The sequence below is a fragment of the Buteo buteo genome, chromosome 12 (genome assembly GCF_964188355.1).
Source record: "Buteo buteo chromosome 12, bButBut1.hap1.1, whole genome shotgun sequence".
In the NCBI taxonomy this organism is placed as follows: Eukaryota; Metazoa; Chordata; class Aves; order Accipitriformes; family Accipitridae; genus Buteo; species Buteo buteo.
The window spans coordinates 43,088,417-43,110,186 of NC_134182.1; the positions used below are offsets into that span (position 1 = coordinate 43,088,417).

General features: G+C 60.9%; 3 protein-coding genes across 5 annotated transcripts; all 3 read left to right on the forward strand.

Annotated features, from left to right (window-relative positions):
• The first annotated feature begins 1,442 nt into the window (after window positions 1-1,442).
• Window positions 1,443-7,024, forward strand: FIGLA (folliculogenesis specific bHLH transcription factor). 2 transcript variants are annotated; one of them, XM_075042141.1, is made up of 4 exons: window positions 1,443-1,720; window positions 5,870-6,022; window positions 6,282-6,437; window positions 6,712-7,024. In XM_075042141.1, the coding sequence occupies exons 1-4, from the start codon at window positions 1,550-1,552 to the stop codon at window positions 6,730-6,732; spliced, it is 501 nt and encodes a 166-aa protein (XP_074898242.1). In that variant the 5' UTR covers window positions 1,443-1,549; the 3' UTR covers window positions 6,733-7,024. The 2 variants fall into 2 exon arrangements, with proteins under 2 accessions (XP_074898242.1, XP_074898241.1); XM_075042140.1 differs by lacking the exon at window positions 1,443-1,720 and adding an exon at window positions 4,974-5,198.
• A 1,458-nt stretch (window positions 7,025-8,482) lies between these two features.
• On the forward strand, window positions 8,483-15,460 carry ADD2 (adducin 2). 2 transcript variants are annotated; one of them, XM_075043726.1, is made up of 14 exons: window positions 8,483-8,742; window positions 9,222-9,360; window positions 9,744-9,895; window positions 10,553-10,633; window positions 10,731-10,880; window positions 10,976-11,119; window positions 11,240-11,338; window positions 11,750-11,926; window positions 12,036-12,293; window positions 12,775-12,894; window positions 13,000-13,089; window positions 13,196-13,352; window positions 13,445-13,573; window positions 14,606-15,460. In XM_075043726.1, the coding sequence occupies exons 1-14, from the start codon at window positions 8,560-8,562 to the stop codon at window positions 14,905-14,907; spliced, it is 2,181 nt and encodes a 726-aa protein (XP_074899827.1). In that variant the 5' UTR covers window positions 8,483-8,559; the 3' UTR covers window positions 14,908-15,460. The 2 variants fall into 2 exon arrangements, with proteins under 2 accessions (XP_074899827.1, XP_074899826.1); XM_075043725.1 differs by lacking the exon at window positions 8,483-8,742 and having other exon boundaries at window positions 8,754-9,360.
• A 2,894-nt stretch (window positions 15,461-18,354) lies between these two features.
• Window positions 18,355-20,930, forward strand: SNRNP27 (small nuclear ribonucleoprotein U4/U6.U5 subunit 27). The gene is made up of 6 exons (XM_075042142.1): window positions 18,355-18,439; window positions 19,093-19,213; window positions 19,369-19,481; window positions 19,636-19,715; window positions 19,842-19,906; window positions 20,522-20,930. Exons 1-6 carry the CDS (start codon window positions 18,403-18,405, stop codon window positions 20,574-20,576), a joined length of 471 nt encoding a protein of 156 aa, XP_074898243.1. The 5' UTR covers window positions 18,355-18,402; the 3' UTR covers window positions 20,577-20,930.
• Window positions 20,931-21,770: the final 840 nt, after the last annotated feature.

The window sequence follows — 21,770 nt, forward strand, 5'->3', positions numbered from 1 at the left end:
TGAGTCCCCTCTCCCCACTGCCAGAGAGGAGCTGCCAAGCAAAGAGGTTTAAGGTTGATGCACCTATTAATTCTATCAGATGGAGATTATCCAGCTCGGAGGGCCGGGCAGCACTGGCAACCAGCGCTGGCACGGTTATCCAGGACAGGCAAGGCAGAAATTGCTGTCAGAGAGGAGGGCGACAAAGCTGCAGCCCCACATTTCCCTGTTGCAGGCGGCTGGGCCATGACGGGGGCTCGAGAGAAGGGGCAAGGCTCGTCTCTGGGGGAAGCGCGCTCCCCCCCGGGCTCAGGCACCGCCTGGATGTGCTGAAGGTTAAACCCAGCCCTAAATCTTAGTCTGGGCTCTAAGCTGGGCACCTTCCCTTTGCAAGGTGCTGCGCTGGTTGGGGAGAACGAGGTAGAGCCTGAGCCCCAGCCCAGCCCTGGCCTCATCCTGGTCACTGTCCCTATCCCATCCCTGTCCCTATCCTGTCCCTGTCCCCATCCCTGACCCCATCCCATCCCTTTCCCCATCCCTGTCCCTGTCCCTATCCCATCCCCTTCCCTGTCCCATCCCCATCCCTGCCTTGGTCCCTGTCCCCATCTCACCCCCATCCCTAGGGCACGTGGCTGACGGTGACAGCCCAGGACTAATCCAGACCCCAGGACAGTCGCTGGGGGCCAGCGGCAGCCAGAATCCAACCGCAGCGTGCTCACAGCCGCGCCGGCTGCGATGGCAGCCGTGCCATGAGCCACCTGCCTTGTGCCGGGGTAGGGAGGTTGGCACTGCCTTTGGCTGACGGAAACTTCTTTTATCTCCAAAAATTCCTCTGTGCTTGGACAGGGAAAACTCCGGCTGCTCCAGGCTGGGATCCTCCCTCCGCCAGCTTTTACAAAAAGACTTCTTCAAGCCGGGAAGGACAGAGCCACCTTTGTTCCGTCCCCGCTCCTATTGCTGCCGGCACAGAGGAAATGTCACCGAGCCCTCGGCGCCGGCGGCTTTACAATCCACCTCCTGGCATGTCCGCACTGGGAATCTCCAGGAAAGGGAAAATAAAATGAACTGCGAGCATTGGGCGATGGGAGATGTGCCAGGGAACAAGTGGGGCTGGGGAGGTGGGGGGGCCAGGGTCATCGCTGGGTGTCTCGGCAGGTATTTGTTCCCCCCCCACCACCAGTCCCAGCAGGACTTGAATTATTATTTTTATTTAACCAAGCCAGGATTATTTCATCTCCTGATGTAATTAAGGGTCGGGTTGATGGGAGCCAAGTGATGCTGACCCCCATCGCCCAGCCGTTCCCACCCCACTCACATTGTCCCTGCTGCAATCCTCATTGCAGCGGGCTCCGGACCCGGCCGATAAACCCCTTTATTGTCCCTTCTGCCTCATGTATAATTCAGCACATGGAGGAGGCAAGACCTGCCCCTTGCCAGTGTGGGACCCCCCCCAGGGACCTTGGTGGGTGGCCGGGGACCATCTCCACCTCCCCAGCACAGCATTTTCATTCACCTCCTGCTTTTAATTAAACCTTTTTATAAAGAGGCGACGGAGGAGCAGCCGGCCAGGATGCGGGCAGGACGTCGATGCCCCCTGGGATCCCCCCCGGCCTCCAAGGCATCGTGCGGGGAACCCGCCCAGCTGCAACTCCCACAATGTCAACACCACGGCTGGGTGCGAAAGCAGCCTCTGGACTTTCCATCACAAATACACCTTCAAATTTCCAGCTCAAACAGCCAGGTGAGCCGGGAAAACTCGGCCGAGACAGAGGTCTCTGCCTCCCGCCAGTGCACAGTGATATTTTGCTAAGATAAGGCATTCAGGAGGCACAGATACCAATATTGCCAGCAGCATTGATGGGATCAGGAGAGATGATTTTATGGTTTTAATGGCAGGATAAAAGGTTTTAAGGAGGCCTCGCTGGCCATATGGTAACCCACGCTCCCCCGTTTCCCATACTGTCGGCTGCGAGCCCTGTCCCCAGGCACCCGGTACCCACTGGAAGCAGAACGGGTGGTCCCGATGCCAAGTCAGGCTTGACCCCTGGCGAGCTCGGGGACCAGGATCTGCCAAGTCGGCGGCAGCCCGGTGAGGATTCCCAGCTGCAAATGATGCCACGAATTCCTGGGTGCAGCTACCCAGGAGAGCGGGTGTCTCAGGACACGTTTGATGGCAAAAGGAGGAGGAGGGAGAGGTGGAAATGCCGGTCACAGCTCCTGCATCCTCTGCCACGGCCGGAGGGGATGCCAACGCTCAGTAAAGCACCTCAAAGCGTTTTATTAAGGCGCTCCCCACCTGTGGCCAGGAGCCGGCCCGCAGCCCATCTCGGGCACTCACGGGCAGCACGGAGTCGGCACGAGGCCGGCGGCTCCAGCAGGGACCGGCTGTTTCCGAGACATTTGGGGCCGTGCCAAGAAAGATTGGGCTCAGTCACATGTCAACAGCTGCCCTGCGCCAGTATCCGGCCACGTCGCAGCCCTGGCACCAACCCTCTTCCCTGACCTTCCCAGCAGCGACCCCGCCGCAGTAATTAGAAACCGCTGGGTAACTTTTCCAGTCTCGTGATAACAGCAAATGTCAGATCCCAACAGAGCATCAGCGTTGCTGGCCCGGTGGGATGGGGTGAATTCAATGGGATGAAGGCACCCAGCTTTGGGGAGCATCCCGGGGGCGGCAGCCAGTGCTGGGGCTTTGGGACCCATGGCCGGCTCTTGCTCTGGCCACGCTTAGAGCAGGGAAAATGAAAGGGATACCTGGGGACGTGTGAGCCTAAAGGGTTGGAAAACCGCCTCGGTCCAAAGCGTTCCCAATGGGCCAATCACCCCCGGGCTGCCGGGATGCTGTTTTCCGGGAATTCAGCCCTGAATGCTTCCCAAGCTCCCACCCCTGCCAGGAGCTGCACAGAGGATGCTTGGCCTGCAGCAAAGCAGGCTGCGACCCCAGGGGGGCAGAAATTGGGAAGAAACCCCCAAAACTCAGAAATCCTGGGTATGCCCTAAGCCCGGGTTGGGGCGACTCGAGCTGTTATCCAAACCCGCTGGAGAGGCTTCGCTGCTGGAGGAGCTCTGCCCTTTCCCTCACCGGCCTTTCACCACTGCTCTCCCCTGGCTCACGCCGGCTCCGTGAGGCTGCTGCTGTTTTCAGCGGGCTGCATCCGGCCGCACTCGTTGTGCATCGGGCTGGCAGAAGCAGAAAATGGAGTGGAGGGGCCGAAAATAAACTCCTGTCTGACTTTGCAGCATCCCCATCCGCTGCAGATGCTCCCCTGCGCTTGCTGTGAGCAAGGGCTGATCACTCTGAGCCCTAATAACACTGACCCCTAATAACCCTGACCTCAAATAACTGTGACCCCTAAAAACATGGTCCCTAATAACCATGACTCCAAATAATTGTGACGCCTAAAAAACACAACCCCTAAAAAATGAGCCCTAAAACCACAGTCCCTAATAACCATGACCTCTAATAACTGTGACCCCTAATAACTATGACCCCTAAAAAACATGACCCCTAATAACTGTGACCCCTAAAAACCATGGTCCCTAGTAACTGTGACCCCTAATAACCCTGACTCCCAATAATTTAGCCCTCCACATCCGCTTGCTTACCATCACGGCAAGACCCCTGGAAATCCCATTTGCACAAGCAACCCCCAAATACCTCTGTCACCCACCCCCGCCACACCTCCCCCCACTTCCCATTTTCCCCTCAATTTTTAATCCACAAACATCTAAACTGGGGCAATTTTCCCAACTATAAAACAAGGGGAAAGGAGCAAACCCCGGCTGCTGGGAAGCAGAGGATTTCAGCAGCCCTAATTCCCCCCTTGGAGGCTGCCACTTTCGAATAAAAGTGCACAGACCTTTTTTTGGGGGGTGTCTTTAAACCCACTTGCCCTTGGATTAATTTGTAAGATCCACTCCCCCCCCGTGATCTGGGCAGTAATAATGTGATTATCCAGATCCGGCTGCGGGACGGGGAAGCTCATTATGGAGCATTAAAGAGGAAAAAATAGGGTTTTCTGAGGTTCTAATAAAAGCTCATTTGCCTTCCAGGTGTCTCCAAGCTCATTTTGGGGCTCATTTGGGGGTTTCTTTGCAATTTGCTCCTCCAGCTCCAGTCTCCCTCCGGGTGAGGAACAAAATGGCAGGACTCTGCTGCAGCCCAGGGATGGTTTTCAGCCCCCGCAGGTGTTTTCATGTTTGGGGAAACTGAGGCACAACGGCTGCAGCCCCGCACAGGGAAACATGTCTGTCCCCCACACACATCCCACGGGGAACCCGCTCCCTAAAAAAAGCAGGGTGAGCCGCCTTGGGGGAGCTTTTCTCCCCAAAAGCACCAGAGGGGAGGATGGACAGTGTTTCGGGAGGGGGAAAACCATCCCGGGAATGGGTCTGGAATGAGGTTCCGCCACAGCGAATAACCCAGGGTGACCTTTGGCCTCGGTTTTTGGTGGGCAAAAGGGGAATTTTGCTCTTTTTTCCGGCCACCCAGAGGTTTCCAGCATCGCAGGGACTAACACTGCCATCTACCGAAACAGCTCCCGCCGTTATTAAACTCCTCATATTTTTATTTTCTCCACCCAAAAGAGTTTCCCACCTTTTTAGGGACACACGAAGCCTCCCAAACAAACCCCTCTTTCTCCCTGTGGAGCAATGCCAGCTGCCCATCCCCAGGGCATCAGGCCTTATCCATCGCCCCCCCTCCCATAAGGCTCCCCCCCTGCGCTCCTGGGAATATTTTCGGGTCCCTTTTCGGGTCAAGGCTTTGTGGCCGCCGGCTTTGGGGGCTCAACTGCTGAGTGGGAAAACTGAGGCACAGGGTAAGCCCCATCCCATCCCTGCACCCACCCCGCTCGTTAGGCTGGGCTCGACCCCACCTGCAGCTCGTTGGGCTCCCAGGGTATTTAAAGGCCTTTTTTACCTATTTGCCCCCTTTTTGGAGGCAGCACAGGTGGGGCGAGGTTGCGCTGCAGGATTTGTCCGCTTTCCTGGGTATGGGGGAGGCCAGCGGAACCGGGGGGCATCCGGTGGGGGTCCTGTTACCCACCCCAGCCCCCGAGGTGCTGGAGGGGGTGCTGAGCCAACGCTACGGCCCCCTGCCCCGTGCCGCCGCCATCGCTCGCCTGCGCAAGCAACCGGCCGGGGGCTACCAGCCAGCCGGGGACCTGGCGGAGGTGCTGGAGCGACGGCAGGCGGCCAACGCCAAGGAGCGTGAGAGGGTGAGGGGACACCCCCCTTAAAAAAACCCTCTGCATCCCCCCCAAAATCAAATCCCAGGGGGCTGCAAGTGATGTCCCGTCATGGTGGCACCCAGGGCCGCCCCAGGGCTGCTCTAGTTGGGGGACACCCAGCAGCATTGCCCTGAGGTGCTTTGCGGGGGGGGGGGGGGGGCGGGGCTGGTTTAATCCTGGGGAGCTTAGTTTAATCCTGGGGGGCCTGGTTTAATCCTAGGAGGGCCCCAGTTTAATTCTGGGGGGCCTGGTTTAATCCTGGGGGGGGGTGGTTTAATCCTAGGTGGACCCCAGTTTAATCCTGGAAGGGCCCCAGTTTAATTCTGGGGGACCTAGTTTAATTCTAGGAGGACCCAGTTTAGTCCTGGGGAAGGCCAGTCTAATCCTGGGGAGCCTAGTTTAATCCTGGAGGGGCCCCAGTTTAATCCTGGAGGACCTAGTTTAATTTGGGGGGGGGGGGGGGCTGGCCTAATCCTGGGAAGCCTAGTTTCATTCTGAGGACCCTGGTTTGATCGTAGGAGGACCCCAGTTTAATCCTGGGGGACCTAGTTTAATCCTGGAGGGGCCCCAGTTTAATTCTAGGAGGACCCAGTTTAATCCTGGGGTCCCCCCGCTGTGGATCCCCATGGGGCGTAACTCGATTTATTTCCTCCTGGCAGATTAAAAACCTGAACAGTGGCTTCTCGAAGCTGAAGACCATCGTGCCCCTCATCCCCCGCGACCGCAAGCCCAGCAAAGTTGACACCCTGAAAGCCGCCGCCGAATACATCCGCCTGCTGCGCCTGGTTTTGGAAGAAACGGGGGGCTTCAAGGTACTGGGGGGGGGATCACCCCAAAATAGAGACCCTGCATCCTAAACCCCCCTCCAGGACGTGTGCGGGTTTGGGGGGGCCTGATCGGGATTTTCTTGTTTGGCATTTTCCATGTTGCAATTGATTTAAAAATTTTAAAATGGAGTTATTTTTTGGAGGGGGTGGGGGGTGTTCCTCAGAGCAGAAGCTGGGGGGTGGGAAACCTCAATTTCAATGTTTTTTAATTCCCCTTTTTCTGCCTTCTCCCTCATTTTCCCAGCGGCAGGACATGGGTGCTGAGCAGGAGCTGGGTGACAGCAGGCAGGTGCCCCTGGGGGGGGGCCCTGGGACCTGGCCTGGCACTGCCCCCCCCTGCCCCTGGGGTCCCCCCCCGCTGCCCCCCTGCCTGGGGCCACCGCAGGAGAGCGGGGGGCTGGTGAGTTGGGGGGTCAGCCCCGGCCAAGGGCGAAGGGGTTGGGTGGACCCTGGGGGGGGGTACAGGACACCCATAGAGGTGGTGGGGGTACGGGGCACCCCTGGGGTGGGTGGGGGGCACCCCTGGGCCTTGCAGGGAGCTCCCACCCATGGGCTCAGTGTTTTGGGGAGCCTCTGGTTTGTATTGACATAAACGGGGGGTGCTTCAAATCAGCTTTTACCCCCCCAAAATATTCCAAAGGAGGAAAAAAATTTTCTTTTCTTTTTTTTTGAAGGTTTTTCCAGCCAACCCCTGAAGAGCCGGGGTGTTCCCCCGAGACCCGTGGGGGACACGGCGTCACCCCCAAATTCCCTGCTCGAGCACCGAATTTTAGGGTAACGGTTCCTGCCGCAGGGCAGGCTCCAGCCCCCCAGCACCCCAACCTGCCCTATGCCCAAAATGGGGGGTACAGGGGGTACATCCCCCCTAAAACGCGGTGGGGAGGTGAGAGCAGTAATTAATTGTAATGACGAGGCAATTAACAATTGGTGCCGCCCCTTCCCCGCCGGGTACCGGTGTATTTCGCGTGACTCCCCATTAACATCTCGTAAATAAAATGGCTTTTTTCGGGGGCCTGGGATGCTCGCGTGAGTTTCCTGGGGGGGTCTGTGGGCTTCCCCGCTCTTCTACCCCCCCTCTCCGTGGGGGGGGGGGGGGGGCGGGGCCACGCGTGGCGTGTCGGCAGAGGGAGCTGGACCTGCGCGGGGGGGGGGGGGGCGGCTCTTTGTCAGGATGCTCTGAGGAGGAGGAGGAGGTGGGTGATGGCAGCATCCTCCCGGCCGCAGCAGCCCCCTCCCCCGGGAAGGGTTGGGGGGGCTGGGGGCGGTGGGACACGACCAGCTGGGTGCCCCCCCTCCACCTTTTTTCCTTCTTTTGTCTCCCCCCCACCCCAAGCTGGGGGGCTGCAGCGCATCCCCCCCCCCCCGGCCTTTATCCTCTGAGGGTGGTGGGTACCCGACCCCCCCATCAATCCCCATCCATGCGGGAGTGCGATGCTGCAGCCCCCCCCCCCCCCCCAAAAAAATTTTCCCTATTATTTTTATCATCCTCTGCCATCCCTGCGGCTGCCGCAGCGGGTTGGGTGCGGTGAGGGCGGAGGCGGTTGGAGATGCTGGGGGGGGGGGTGTGCAGCCTGGGGATGACCCCCCCACCCCAGCACCCAGTGATGTGGGGGGGCCCTTGGAGACCCCTCTGCTCTCCCTCCTTTTCCTTGGGGGGGAAAATCCTGCTGGGATGCTCAGGATCTCGCCATCGCCTGACATTCATCCTCCGGCGTGGGCTGGGGGCCACCGTGGGAGCCCCCCCCGGGAATTTTAGCCTGGAAAAGGCTTCCTGCTGACCCAGGTTGGTACCAGAGCAGCAAAACTGGGGGGGATGTGGGGGGCTGCGGTGGGTGAGGGGGGTCTGCTTTTGCATTGGTGAAAGCACTGAGTAATGGGGGGGAGCTTTGTTGGGGGGTGCCCCCCGGGATTTGGGGGAGCAGCTGAGGTTTGGGCAACTGGCTCCTCCTTATGTGCACCCCCCATATTTTGGGGGGCAAGCGGAGCCCCGTATTTTGGGGGGCTCCTTTGCAGCAGCCCCCCCCTCCCAAAATGCTTCATCAAAGATGCCCTCAGCCAGTGCACGGTGGGGAGGGAAGTGGGGGTCAGCACCGGCGTTTCGGGGTCTGCAGCGGCTGGCACCGGTCCCCAAAACGTGCGGCAGCACCGTGGCGTCGACCCCTCGGTGGCGCGTGGCCCGGATTGGGAGCCGCCCCAAAGGCGGGTGTCGCTGGTGCTGCTCCCATCAGTGCACCGAGTTGCCCGTTCTCAGCTGCTGCTTCCTCTGGGGGGGTGGGGAGGGAAATAAATGAGCCCAGGCGGTGCAGGCAGCAGGGGACCCCCCCCCAGCTGAGTGTCCCCTGCCTGCCAACTCATCACATGGATGGTTCCTGCCTTCAGGCAGGGCGGGGGCCGGCCGGGGCTTATCTACGGGGCGCAGCTGTGGGATATCTGCGGTGGCTTCTTTGCAATCCGTATTTTTGGAGGGGGTGAGGGTGGTGGGGACTGACTCCGTCTGTCTGTCCGTCCGTCCAGCCGGCAGGATGAGCGTGGCCGCCAGCCCGGAGCCCCTGCCCTCGCCCCCCGCCCCCGGGCCCCGTTATCTGGAGGGTTTGGCCGAGGACGACCCCGAGTACCTGCGGGCACGGAACATGGCAGCCGACCTGCGGCAGGACTTCAACATGATGGAGCAGAAGAAGCGGGTCACCATGATCCTCCAGAGCCCGGTGAGGGGGGGCACCTCTCGGGGCCACAACCCCGTCCCCAACCCCGTCCCCAACCCCATCCCTCCTGTCCCCAAGCAAATGCCACCACGTGTTGGCTCAGGGCACGTCCCCACCTGGCTGGCGGTGCCACCATCACCATGGTGCTGCCATCTCCACGGTGCCACCAAGCTGGCAATGTCACCGTCACCAAGCCCGTGGTGCTGCTACCACTGAGTTGCCGGTGCCACCGCTGCCACCATGCCACCATGCCAGTGATGCCACCATCACCGTGCCACCAAGCCAGTGGTGTTACTGCCACCAAGCCGGTGATGCCACCATCGCCATGCCACCAAGCCAGTGGTATCGGTGCCACCAGGCTGGTGACGCTGCCACCGACGATCCGGCGGTGCCCCCGCCCCGCTGCTACCCGTCGGGTCCCTGTTGGGTCACCGTGTCCCTTCCCCGGGGGAGGTGACGCTGTCGGGGCCGGGATGCTGCAGTCTTTCAGGGAGGAGCTGGAGAGCCTCATCCAGGAGCAGATGAAGAAGGGGAACAACTCGTCCCACGTCTGGGCCCTGCGGCAGATCGCCGACTTCATGGCCACCACGTCTCCCGCCGTCCTCCCCACCTCGCCCATGGGTACGGCCGCGCCCGCCAAGGGCTTTTTGGGGGCAAAAAGGAGCGGTTTGGTGAAACTCCTGAGGGTTTTTTCTTAATTTATGGGGTTGTAGGTGAGAAAACATCCTGCAGGGCTCTGGTTTTCCTTTCTTTTCTAGTAGAAAAGGTGGCAAAAGGGGGAGGGATGGAATCAGGACCACGGGGGGGGGGGGGGGTGTGTCACTCCACAGACCCCAACCAGCCACCTCCAAAACCCTGGGGGCCCCCAAGGTTTTGGGGGACCACCAAACCCAGCTCGGTAGCCCTCTGCTCCCTGGGAAACCCCCGGGGTTTGGGGTCAAACCCACTTCCCCCCCCCCCCATCTCCCACTCACCAAGGGGTTGGGGGGGTGACACGTCCCCAGGGCTGGCGGCTGTCACCCCCATCAATGACCTGCACGGCCCCGAGGCTCCGGCGCTGGCCAAGGGCGAGCGGCTGATGAGGTGCAAGGTGGGCAGCATCCACCGCCTGCTCGACCTCTACGGCTGGGCACAGCTGGGACACGCCGCCGTCACCGTGAGCACCCCAACACCCCGGGGGGGCTTGCTCCTTTTTTTTTTGGGGGGGGGGGGGAGAGGGGGGTGTTTTGGGAAGGGTTTTGGGGGAGGGGGGAAGTTTGGGTTGTTTTGGAGGGTGTTGAGTGGGTTTTTGGGGTGGTTGAGAGTTTTGGGGTTGTTTGGGGGGATTTTGGTTTTTTGGGGGGGTTGAGGGGGTTTGGAGGGATTAGAGGTTTTGAGGGTGTTCAGAGGGGTTTTGGGTGTTTTGGAGGGGTTGCGGTTTTAGGGGTGTTGGGGGTTTGGGGGGGAATTGGTATTTGGGGGGATTTGGGGGACTTGGGGGGATTGTGGGGGAGTGGGATTTTGGGGGGGTGGGTTTTGGGGGGAGTTGGTTTGGGGGGGCTTGGGGGTTTTGGTTTTTGGGGGACATTTGGGAGGTGTTGGGGGTTTGGTTTTGGGGGGGATTTGGGGAGTTGGGGGGTTGGGTTTTTTTTGTCTTGGGGCTGGGGTTTGGGTGAGAGTTTGGGGGGTTTGGGGAGGTTTGGGTGATTTGGGGGGAGTTGGGGTTTTTGGGGGGTTAATTTTTTGGGGGGCGCTTGAGGGTTTTTTGGTGTTTTTTTGGTTTGGGGGGTTTTTTTATACCTACATGGGTATAAAAAAATTTTCCCTGGCACAGCTGCGGGTCAGCAAGGAGCAGGAGCATTTCTTGGTGGCCCCGCAGGGGCTGGCATGCAGCGAGGTGACAGCGGCTAGCCTGGTGAGCATCCCTGTCCTCCACCCCCCATCCCTGCTCCCCAGGGCGGGGGGAACCAGCCAGCTCTGAGCCCCCAAATCCCCCTCCCCTTACCCCACAGATCAAAGTGAACGTGCTGGGGGCCGTGGTGGAACAGGGCAGCACCGGCTTCGCCCCCGACGCCCGCAGCTTCAGCCTCCACGCCGCCATCTACGCCGCCCGCCCCGATGCCCGCTGCATCATCCGCTTGCACACGCCGGCCACCGCCGCAGTAAGATATTGGGGTTTCGGGGGGCGGGGGGGGACGGGACTATGGAATTTTGGGGAGGGGATGGGGTGTTTGTCACCCTGCTCGTTCCACCGCAGGTGTCGGCCATGCGCTGCGGCGTGCTGCCCATTTCCCGCGCCGCGCTGCTGCTGGGGGACGTCGCCTACTTCGACTTCCGCGGGGAGGTGGAGGACGAAGCTGATCGGGTTGAGCTCCAAAAATCCCTCGGCCCCACCTGCAAGGTGAGGGGACCGGGGCGGCTGGGGGTGGGCTGGTGGGGGGGTGAGGGCTACCCTGCCATCCCCGTCCCCCCCTCCCCGGTCCTGGCTGACGTCCCCCCCACCCCGTGCTCGGCGCTGCAGATCCTGGTGCTGCGCAACCACGGGGTCCTGGCGCTGGGCGACACTGCCGAGGAGGCCTTCTACAGCATCTTCCATCTGCAGGCGGCCTGCGAGATCCAGGTGAGCACCCGGGACGTGCACCGAGCTGTGTACGGTCTCAGTTGCCAGCACGGTGCCCCAGGAGCTTGCATTGAGTTGTGCCAGGTCTCTGAGGCCAGCATGCTGCTCTGAGACCATGAACTGAGCTGTGCTGGGTCTTTGCTGACAGTGTGGTGCCCCAAGACTCTGTGCTGAGCTGTGCCGGGTCTCTGCTGCCAGCACGGTGTGCTGGGACCGTGCACTGAGCTGCGCCAGGTCTCTGCAGCCGGCGTGGTGCCCCGGGACCATGTCCCGAGCTGTGCCAGGTCTCCGCCACCAGCGCGGTGCCCGGGATGGGACAGACCAGCGCAGCCCGGCAGCCGTGGGCAGGTCCGGGGCTGTCCCTGTCCCCGTCCGGCTGCATCAGCTGCTTCTCCCGGGGCTTGTCCATAGGTGTCGGCGCTGGCGAGCGCGGGCGGCGCGGAGAACCTGATCGTCCTGGAGCGCGCCAAGCACCGGCCCCACGAGGTGGGCTCGGTGCGCTGGGCCGGCAGCACCTTTGGGCCCATGCAGAAGAGTCGCTTGGGCGAGCACGAATTCGAAGCCCTGATGAGAATGCTGGACAACCTGGTGAGCACCAGCCACTGCCGAAATGCGGCGAGCTCCCCCAAAACGCACAAAAACTCCCTCGTTTTTTATCCCTATGTTACTGATGACCAAGCGCTCTCTGCCTTTCCAGGGTTACCGCACGGGCTACACCTACCGCTACCCCTTCGTGCAGGAGAAGAGCAAACCCAAAAGTGATGTGCTGATCCCCGCCACGGTGACGGCCTTCGTCTTCGAGGAGGAGGCCGCCCCTGTCCCCGCGCTGCGGCAGCACGCCCAGAAGCAACAGAAGGAGAAGACGCGGTGGCTCAACACCCCCAACACCTACATGAGGGTCAACGTGGCAGAGGAGCAGCAGGGCAGCGCCGGCAGCCAGAAGACGAAGACGACGGTGCGGAGCTGCCGCAGCATCCCCGGGGGGGGCTGTTGGGTTAATTTGGGAAGGGGTCTGGCTTGGGGAGAGGCATCAGTCGGATGGTGGGTGGGGCTTTGGGTACCAAAAAAAAAAAGGTAGATGGGAAGATGCCTGGGATGTTATTGGTCCTACCAAATTTGGTGCGCAGAAATGCCCAGGGATCCTCCAGAAGCGAGAAATGCTTCATTTGGTGCCTTTATTTAACACAAGCTTTCCTTTCCGCTTCTGTTTCTCCCCCTGTAATAATATTTATATTAAAATCCCACATCCCCAGCCCAGGGGAACGAGCGCCACAGGCTTTATCGGGGTCTCCCCTCTATGCAACTTGCATTTATCGGGGTCTCCCCTCTATGCAACACACAGTTACGGGGGTCTCCCCTCTATGCAACACACAGTTATGGGGGTCTCCTCTCTCCATGATGTGTATTTATCGGGGTTTCATCTCTGTGACATGCAGTGGCTGAAAGCAGACGAGATGGAAAAAGGCAGCAGCGGGACCCCCATCCGAATCGAGAACCCCAACCAGTTTGTGCCCCTCTACACAGACCCACAGGAGGTATTGGAGATGAGGAACAAGGTACGGTCCGTATCCTGAAAGACCCAGAGGCTTTTGGACGTGGGTGCAGGGGTCTCAGCAAGAGGGAGGCTTTTTCCCCATCCTCACTCGGCATCTCGCCTGCAGATCCGGGAACAAAACCGCCAGGACGTGAAGTCGGCCGGGCCCCAGTCGCAGCTGCTGGCCAGTGTGATCGCCGAGACCAGCCGCAGCCCCGTAGGTCCCCCCGTGTCCCCTCCCCGGAGCACCCAGCCCTTCCTGGCTCCCCGGCATTCCACTGCTCAGAGGGATGACACCGTCCCGGGGGGGGGGGGTGTTTCAGTCCACAGAGAGCCATTTGGGGGATGCGGAGGCCAAAGAGGCATCCCGGGAGGAGGCACCCCCCGAGCCGGAGCCCCCGAACCCCTTCAGCCAGCTCACCGACCAGGAGCTGGAGGAGTACAAGCAGGAGGTGGAGAGGAAAAAGCTGGGGCTGCAGGGTAGGAGGGGTACGGGGGGAGCCCTGATCCCCAAACTCCCTCGGGGCCGGCACATGGCGGACCTCGGGGCCAGCACGTCTCTCCGCTGGCAGGCGAGAAGGACGCCGCGGCAGAGGAGAGCCAGGCTCCCCCCGCCAAATCGCCCCCCGCCTCCCCGCCGCAGAGCCCGGCCGTGGCACCGGCGGAGAGCCCGGCCCCGACGCCTGCGGAGCCCTCGGAGGGTGAGTGGGCTGGCGAGTGCCCGGGCTCACCAGCTGAGCAGAGATGAGGAGCAGGGTCTCCAGTGAGCAACTGAAGTGGGGGGGGGATGAGGGTGGCTGTAGCCAAACCCTGCTGAAATGCGGATAAATATCATCCCCCACCATGTCCCTTTGCCTTTCCCCGGGGGGGGCCCATGCTCCAGTGGGGCTGAACACCGATGGGGATTCACACCGCAAAGGCACCAAAGCCGCCGCTTGCCTTGAACGTCACAGCAGGAGGACCTAAGCGTCTGCCGGTGGCTTTGTGGGGCAGTAGGGGACACCTCCGTCCCCCTCCTAAGGTGCTGACGGGTGCGATATTCCCGTTATTATACGTCCCAAAGTGCAAAATTTGGCATCTACAAACCGCGGCGTGTCTCAGGGTGCGGGCGAGGGCAGCGGGAGCACGCGGCTGCTCGCTTTCTCATTGTGTCTCATGGTGTGTGTCTGTCTGTCTCCACAACGTCTTCCTTTCTCTTCCCTCCACGTGTGGCTTTCACCCAAGGAGTTACCTCTGACTCTGAATACTTGTCACCGTAGTAAGTACGGAGAGGCCATCCTTGAGCCTCGCTGCGGGAGGAGGGACGCGGGCGACCGCGCTCCCCGCTAGCTCGGGGTGACCTTGCTCTCCGTGGCCCGTTTCAGGCGCGCTCCCGCGGGGAGCGGCGCCCCGCTCAGGGTTTCGCAGAAGGAAATGCCTTGGGTTGCCTCGTTTTCTTTGCTGCCCGCTTTATTTCCAGTGGCGAGGCCGGGACGGAGCCAGCCGCCCTCCCTGCTTGCCTCTTCCCAGCTCTCCATCCCACCGTCGCTTGTCCTGCGGGGAGGTGGGAGGGGAAGGCTCAGGAAAGCGGCACCTGCGGCAGGAGGGGATCGGGTCCCAGCACTCTCCGTCTGCAGGGGCCAAATCCTGCTCCTGCCCAGGTCAAACCAGCGAGCTGGGGGGGTGGATTTAAACCTCCACAGCGTTGGCTACTGCTGTCCCAAGCCTCACCTCTCCCCTTTCCCCTTGCCAAGGTGACAAGAAGGCAGACAGCGGCCAAGCGCCGGCCGATTCCACCGCCGAGAAGGAGCCACCGGCAGTGGTGAATGGGAAGGATGAGGAGCAAAGCACCGAGGAAAGCCTGGGCAAAGGGGAGGGCCGGACGACCTCCCCCGCCAACGCCGACCCGGATGCCCCCAAGGAGAAGGAGACGGTAACCAGTAGCCCTGTCTCCCCTGAAGGTTCACCCTCCAAATCACCCTCTAAGAAGAAGAAGAAATTCCGGACCCCGTCTTTCCTGAAAAAAGGCAAAAAGAAGGAAAAGATCGAATCTTGAGTCTCCTCCGAGGCCTCCCGCCGCAGCGGCGGCCGGGAACCTCTCCGGACGGAGGCGCCGAGGCGGAGGGACGGCTCCTGCGTCGTGCGTCTGGCCAAGGCGCAGCCGAAAACCCCGGAGGCGAGTTGTTTTCCGGGTACTCCTGGCACGAGGCACCTCGTCCCCTGTCACCCGCTTTTGGAGGCGGTCACCGAGCTTACGAAAGATTGTGGCCCCTGTTTGCCGCTTGGGGAAATACCCGCTGCGATCTCCCTCCTCCCACGAGCTCTCCCTTCTCCCTCCTGGGCACCAGCCCCTTCCCACGAATGGGCTGAGGGTTGGGGGTTTTTTTCCCCACTCGCCGCTTGCAGAGCCCTCGTGAAATGTGGGGCGCAGCCCAGATCTGCTTGGTTTGAGGAAGAAAAGGGTGTTTTCTTGTTTGTTTGGGGTTTTTTTACATTCTGTTTCAAGCTCTGCTGGAATGGCGCTGGCTTCACCCCCGGGGCAAAATTGTTCACCGCTTAGCCAGGGGAATTGGATCAAGCTGAATGCGGGGGGGGGGGGGGGGGGGGGGGGGGGGGGGGGGATTGCTCTCCCCGAAGGAGAGGCCGAGGCTGTGGGCCTGGCAGCCTTTCTTTCCTGGATTGTAATCTTCTTCTCCCCGGGCTGGAGAGCCACTTTCAGTCCCCTTCTCCTCGTGCCACTGTCTCACATATTCACCCTACAAGGATTTCACGCTGCCGGGAAAGCCCCTGCTGCACTGCACCAACCGCACCTGAGAAGGGAGAAGAAAAGAGCCTCCGGGAAGTGTCTGCGTTATTTAAAACTGAGCAAAACTTCACTCACTAAGTGCTACTTCGGGATGAACACATGCTGCCGATTCACTTCAGTCAGAGGCACTGCCGACACCACCGCCCCCATCCCTGCCATCGCTTCACGGCGACGCCGGCTCAGCGAGCGCCCGTCCACCCGGCCGAGGCCGGATCGTTGCTTTTCCCCAGCTCTGGACTCCCGAGCACAAGTTAAAATCCTCCCTGGCATTTCCTTCCCACCCAGCCTGGCCTCCCCGCCTCCAGCGCGCTCTGTACGGCGACACAACCATCGTTACAACCTCCTGGCTGCGCCCGAAGAGACGAAGAAAACTGGTGATGCCGATTTGCCCCGCAGCTCCTCCAACACTGGTATTTAGGGGGACAAAACCAACGGGATCACCCCCCATCGTCCCGCAAACCACAGGGGTTTGCCATTTTCCGGGGGTGCTTGCCCCAAGCCAGCCTGCACAGGCAGCCTGCCTGCATAGGCAGCACTGCCTGTGGGGACAGGGCTTCCCTGCCCCAGCCCAAGCGTCTGCCGGGGGCTTGGGCTGAAGTGGGGAGCCCCAGAACCCCCCCTTCCGAGGGCATTGGGTTTCCTCACCCCAGTATGAGTTTCCCATGCACCACCACCATGTTTTCAAAGCCTTTTCACTGCTGCGAGGCAGTTCTCGGGTTTTGTTTTCTCTGGAAGAGCAGAAAGCCCATGGGCCCGCAATTTTGGGGGGTAGCGAGGACATGTGGTGGAGCGGGCTGCAGGCAGGGAGCGGGGCCTGTGCAGGCAACTGTGGCTCAAAGAGAGGAGGTTTGTAAACACAGGTTGGTTTTCTTTGCAGGGCTGTGATATGGGGCGTGCCAGGCAAATTCTGAATTGAAAAGTAAAACGTCAAAAGCTTTTAAAAATTGCAAAAATACACAGCTGGCAGGTATGTTGCCGGAGCCCCAGGGCCAACATGAGCCTGGTTTTCGGGGAGGGTGTTTGCCCTGCCTGATGTCTGCCTTGAGCTCCAGGGCCGGGGTTAGAGCCGCAGCTCCCCATCACGCTCCTGCAAGGACTGGGGCGGGGGGGGGGGGGGGCGAGCTCCTAAATTCACCATCTGTGATGGAAGGCGGGAACACCAGCCTGTGCTCGTGCCTATATTCAGTGTCTATTCAGCAGACAGCCTTTGAGACGCGAACCACAGCTCTGTCACCATTCCCCGTGGGGTGTTGTTTACTGCAACTGATTTTGAGGCTTTTTGAGGCCATTTTTGTCATCTAGCCTGTCCCCCTGTATCACCCAGGCCACAAAAGCCCCCACAGGGGTGGCTGCATTGCCTCCCCAAGATGGCACGGTCGCTCCCGGGGTGATTACGTGAATTACAACACTGCCACACACCCCACTACCGGACCGGCTAGTGCTGCCACAGGGAGGCTGTGGCCCCTTTTGCTCCGAGGGTCTGTCCCCAGGGGCTTTGCAACTGCTTTTTTCAAAGGGCCAGGGGCTTTGCAGAGGGGACCGGGATTTATTTCCCCTCACTATGGAAATCTGGGGTGTGTTAGGCGTCTCGTGCAGCATAAGGAAGCAAGAGACACCGGTGCCTTCAGCAGGGAGGAAGGCTCAAATGGCCGCCACCGTGATGTGGGTCCTCGCCGGTTAGCTAGAAGAAAACAGATACAGGATCACATCGATGCCACAGCTCCCCAATCTGTCAGGGCGTCCCCCCTACCCCCAGGACCACCCCTCCAGATCACTTTCCCCCTCTCCCCTGCCAGTGTTTTGCCCGCTGCCTGCCAATTGCAGGCAGGCCCCCCATCTACTCTGCTTTCTTCTCATCTCTTTTTGGCAAGGCTGCCTGCACCCAAGCACCCCAGGCCGGGCTCTGGGTGTGGGTTTTCTGCGGCAGGGAGGCAGGGATGTATCCCTGGCTCCCGGCTGCAAGGCAAATGGTTGATCCGGTGCCCCGAGAGGTGCCGATTGCTGCCCGCGGGCCTGGCACTCGTCGCCCTCCGTATCTGCACCCTCAGCTGAGCAGAAGAGAGGCTGGATTTCCATCTTTGGCCACAGATACGCCGACATGCCGCAGGCAAGGAGGGCGACGCCGGGGTTTCAACCGGATTCAGCACCTGTTTTGCCACCTGGGGCTGGCGGACACCCCCCGGCCCCAGCCCGGAGGACCCCGGCGAAGCTGCGGTTGCTGAACGCCCACCGAAATGAGGCCGAGAGGAGGTCGCCCGGCCCCCCCCGCTCCCCGGGTCTGCCACCACGGCCAGAGGGGAGGACGAGCGGGTGGGAGCGGGGTGTCCCCCAGCACTGCGGGCTGGATCAGGGCAGCCGCCGGTGTCTGACAATCGTCGCTGGAAAGCGCTGTGTAACGCCTGTCTGTAAATAAACCCTGTGTTTGGCACCCGCCAGCGCTGCGGAGTTGCGGGGGGGGGCTGAGGGGGTGTCATGGCCTGAGGCCTGGGCCTGGAGCTGGGGCTGAGGCTGAGGCCTGGGGCTAGGCCTGGAGCCAGCCCGGGGCTCTGGTCCCGCACCCCCCGGCTGTGGATGGGGAGCGGGGTGGGGGGGTTCAGCCGCCGCCGCCGCCGCCGCGGGGGAGAGCCCGCCCGGACCGTTTTCGCTGCGGAACCAAAGCGCGGCGGGACCGGTTCCGGGGGGGAACGGGGACGGCGGGGAAGAGGGGGGCGGTTGAACCGGAAGTGCGGGCGCTGAGGGGCGGCCATGGGCCGCAGCCGCTCCCGGTCGCCGCCGCGGCGCGGTGAGAGGGGATGGAGGGGAGGGAACCGGGTGGGGGGAAACTGGGAGAGAGGGGAGTAGGGCGAGGGGGGACCGGCCCCGGGGCGGATCCGGCTCCGACGGGACGGGGCTGAGCTGAGGCGGGGGGAAGGATCCGGGCCCGGGGGGGGATGGTGGAGGAGCCAGGCCCAGGGCGGGGAGCCCAGACCCCCGGTCCAGGGGCAGGAGAGGGCCCTGGGGCTTCCCCCAACCCTTGGGCGAGGGGGTGAACCCCCTCCAGGGCGGGGGGGGGGCGGTGATGAGGCCTCGGTTCTTCGCTCTGGGTAGAGTAGAGGCTCCCTTCTTCCTCCTCGTCCTTCTCCTCTTCCTCCCCCTCACGCACACTGACTCCCGTCCCCCTGCACGCACCTCAGCTTTTCAGGGACTGATCTGCCGACAGGTTGGTCACCCCACTGTGGGGTGAAGGGCTTTTCCTGCCTCTCTTCCCACTTCTGTGGGTGCTGGTGGGGATCTCGGAGCCCAGCTACGGACGGATCGGCGGGAGGGGGTTGTTACGGCGTCTGCACTTGGGACCTGTCACGGCGTCAATGGGGATTTTCTTTGTAAAGCGAGCAGCGAAGGGGGAGAGACGTAACGAAGCAGAAACTAAAGCCAGCACTGCCTTTCTCCGAGCAGAGCGCAGGCGTTCACGGTCCACTTCCCGGGAGAGGGAGAGGAGGCGAAGAGAGCGATCCCGGTCCCGGGACAGGGACAGGAGGAGGAGCCGTTCTCGCTCCCCGCACAGGAGACGGTCCAGGTGAGGGACAGAAATGCCGACGCCGGGGTGGGGACGAACTGGAGAGCCCGAGCGAGGGCAGCACGGGGATGGTGGGAACTCGTTAACATTATAAAACCGTCTGCGGTAACGGCAGAGCCAGGAAGGTGCAAACCCACCTGCGTTTGCAACGTCAGGTCGCCGAGACGGCACCGATCCAGTTCCTCCTCCCCGCCGCGGCTGAAGGAGAGGCGCGATGAAGAGAAGAAGGAGATAAAGGACTCCAAAGGCAAAGAGCGTCAGATCACGGGTGAGGGGGTACATTTTCCTCGTTAAATATGTCCTGGGTTCCCCGCTTGGGTGGGGACCAGTCCCAGGGACATGCGGGTGCTTATTTAAAATGCTTTTTTGGCAAACCCCAATGGGTGCCTTCGTCAAATTGTCATATTTTGTTGCCTCGGCAGAGGAAGATTTGCAGGGCAAGACAGAAGAGGAAATCGAGATGATGAAAACAATGGGCTTCGCCTCTTTCGACACAACAAAAGTGAGTGCAGATCAGCGCGGTGGAGTCGGTGGCTGCCTCTCACGGGCTCGGTGGTGTTGCCATGCCCATTTGGGGGATAATACGCTGAGTTTGGGGACTTTTTTTTTTTTGCTTCTTGTCTTTCAGGGGAAGAAGGTGGATGGCGCCGCAAACGCATACGCCATCAATGTGTCCCAGAAGAGGAAGTACAGGTTTGTGCCCTGCCTTTTTTTCTGACAGAAAGGGAATTTCTTTGACGAGATAACGTAGCACAGAGGAAACTCTACGGCCCTATGTCGAAGCTGCCATCTCTCAGTGTGTGCGGGGGGGCGATCTGGCTTCTCGGAAAAAGGCCAATTTTGTGGTTTTTACGGTCAAACGGATGCGAGAGGCCTCTGGTTTCTCCTGGAAATGGCAAAAGCAGAGAGATGAGGAGCAAATGAGCACCTTGCACGTGGGCTGGACGTGCCAGGTGCGGCCTGAATGGCATCAGAGCAGCAGGCCTGCCTAAGCAACGCCGTTTTCCTGTTTCTTACCCCCAAAAACCCCCCACTCAGTTTGTTAATTGTGTTTCCTTTTTGATGGAAAAGTCGAGCGTACAGCCAGGCCATGCTGCCCACCTCCGGCACCTGTTTTTAGTCCTCGAACCAAGGTTTCCTACCCTTGATTTTGGGGGTTTTTTTGCGCAAATCCCTGGGGAATTCGATTCTCCTACAGGCCGCCCTCGGGTATTTTTGGGACAGATTTCTTCAGAGCTGGGAGCTTTGGGGTTGAGGGGGTGGTGTTTGTCCCCAACACTGACTCCAGTTCCTCCCCTCTGGATGCAGGCAGTACATGAACAGAAAAGGAGGATTCAACAGACCCCTGGATTTCATCGCTTGACGCTGGGATCCCTCGGGGGGGGACAACCACCTGCCGAGAATGACTTCGCTTCCTCACGTGCGCCCGGGCGGCTCCGAGAGACCGGATTTCAGAGGAATTTGGGCTTATTCCCAACAAATCCGGCTGCGCTCGCCCTGCCCCACAGCCAGAGCCGGGTACGAGTCGCCATTTCCCGGAGTCTTCAGATTTGTTTTTTTACATTATCCCTCGCGGTTCTTTCCTCGCCGGGATTTCGTTGTGTTGTGGTTTGTTTTTTTTTTTGTTTGACGTCACGCCGTGTTCCCTGTTACAATAAAACCCCGTATCTATTTTTCCTTTTATTTTTATAATTCAGGAATAAAGTGCGAGCAACGAGCCTGTCGGAAGCCTCCGGCCAGTTGTTTTCCCACCGTTGGGGGGGAGGGGGTGGTGGTGTGGTATGTGGAACTTTACACCCCAAAACCCTTCAACTCCCGCGTCGTGCAAACATGGATAAATTGATACCGGTGGATGAAAATGTGCCTGGCTGCGCTGGCGCCCGTTTGGGCCCTTTTATTGCAGGAAACCTTTTTTGTTTGGTTGGGTTTTTTGCTTATTTTTTGACGGCCCGGGGGTGTTCCGCTCCCTTTTTTGGCTTCCGGCTTTTGCTAATTAACCTCTTTTGCTAATTAATGTCCGGCTTAGCCTGTTTTGGGGGGGGGGCTGAAGGAAGCCCTGGGCTCAAAAATGGAGGTGCTGGGTGGGGGTGGTTCTCACCCACCCACCCCCACCCCCCCCGTTATCAGTTCAGGGAGGAAGCGGGGCGGGGGGGCGCCCCCCCTCGTCGCCTGCTGTCTGGGGGGGGGGGCGGTACCCCGGGGAGGGGGTATTGGGGGGTCGGGCCCTGAGCCCTGCCTGGGGGTTCCCTGCCGGGGGGGGCTCCTTCCTCGGGAGGGGGGTGTCCCCGCTCCGCCCTGCCGGCCCCACGTTGCCAGTTGGAGCCGACGCCCCGCCCTCTTTTCCGCTTCCCGTTCCGCTATTGGTTGCCCGGGCAGGAAGTGAGTCAGGGCGAAAGGTGTGGCCGGGGCGTTCCGCCCAATGGGGCGAGGCGGTTGGGAAGGGGGGGGGCCGGGCCGACGGCTGGGGTGGGCGGGGCGCCGCGCGGAGCTGGGGGGGAGACGGGGGTGTGTGTGAGGGCGGACCAACGGCGGGAGGGCGTGGCGCTCTCGTCCAATG

Bases quoted from the DNA above. Each gene is read 5' to 3' on its own strand.
- SNRNP27 (XM_075042142.1), top strand. From the start codon at position 18,403: ATGGGCCGCAGCCGCTCCCGGTCGCCGCCGCGGCGCG. The intron at 19,482-19,635 runs GTGAGGGGGTAC...TTGCCTCGGCAG, and splicing joins CAAAGAGCGTCAGATCACGG to AGGAAGATTTGCAGGGCAAG. The intron at 19,907-20,521 runs GTTTGTGCCCTG...CTCTGGATGCAG, and splicing joins TCCCAGAAGAGGAAGTACAG to GCAGTACATGAACAGAAAAG.
- FIGLA (XM_075042140.1), top strand. From the start codon at position 4,974: ATGGGGGAGGCCAGCGGAACCGGGGGGCATCCGGTGGGGGTCCTGTTA. The intron at 6,023-6,281 runs GTACTGGGGGGG...TCATTTTCCCAG, and splicing joins AAGAAACGGGGGGCTTCAAG to CGGCAGGACATGGGTGCTGA. The intron at 6,438-6,711 runs GTGAGTTGGGGG...TTTTTTTTGAAG, and splicing joins CGCAGGAGAGCGGGGGGCTG to GTTTTTCCAGCCAACCCCTG.
- ADD2 (XM_075043725.1), top strand. From the start codon at position 8,880: ATGGTGCTGCCATCTCCACGGTGCCACCAAGCTGGCAATGTCACCGTC. The intron at 12,294-12,774 runs GTGCGGAGCTGC...TGTGACATGCAG, and splicing joins GCCAGAAGACGAAGACGACG to TGGCTGAAAGCAGACGAGAT. The intron at 12,895-12,999 runs GTACGGTCCGTA...TCTCGCCTGCAG, and splicing joins TATTGGAGATGAGGAACAAG to ATCCGGGAACAAAACCGCCA.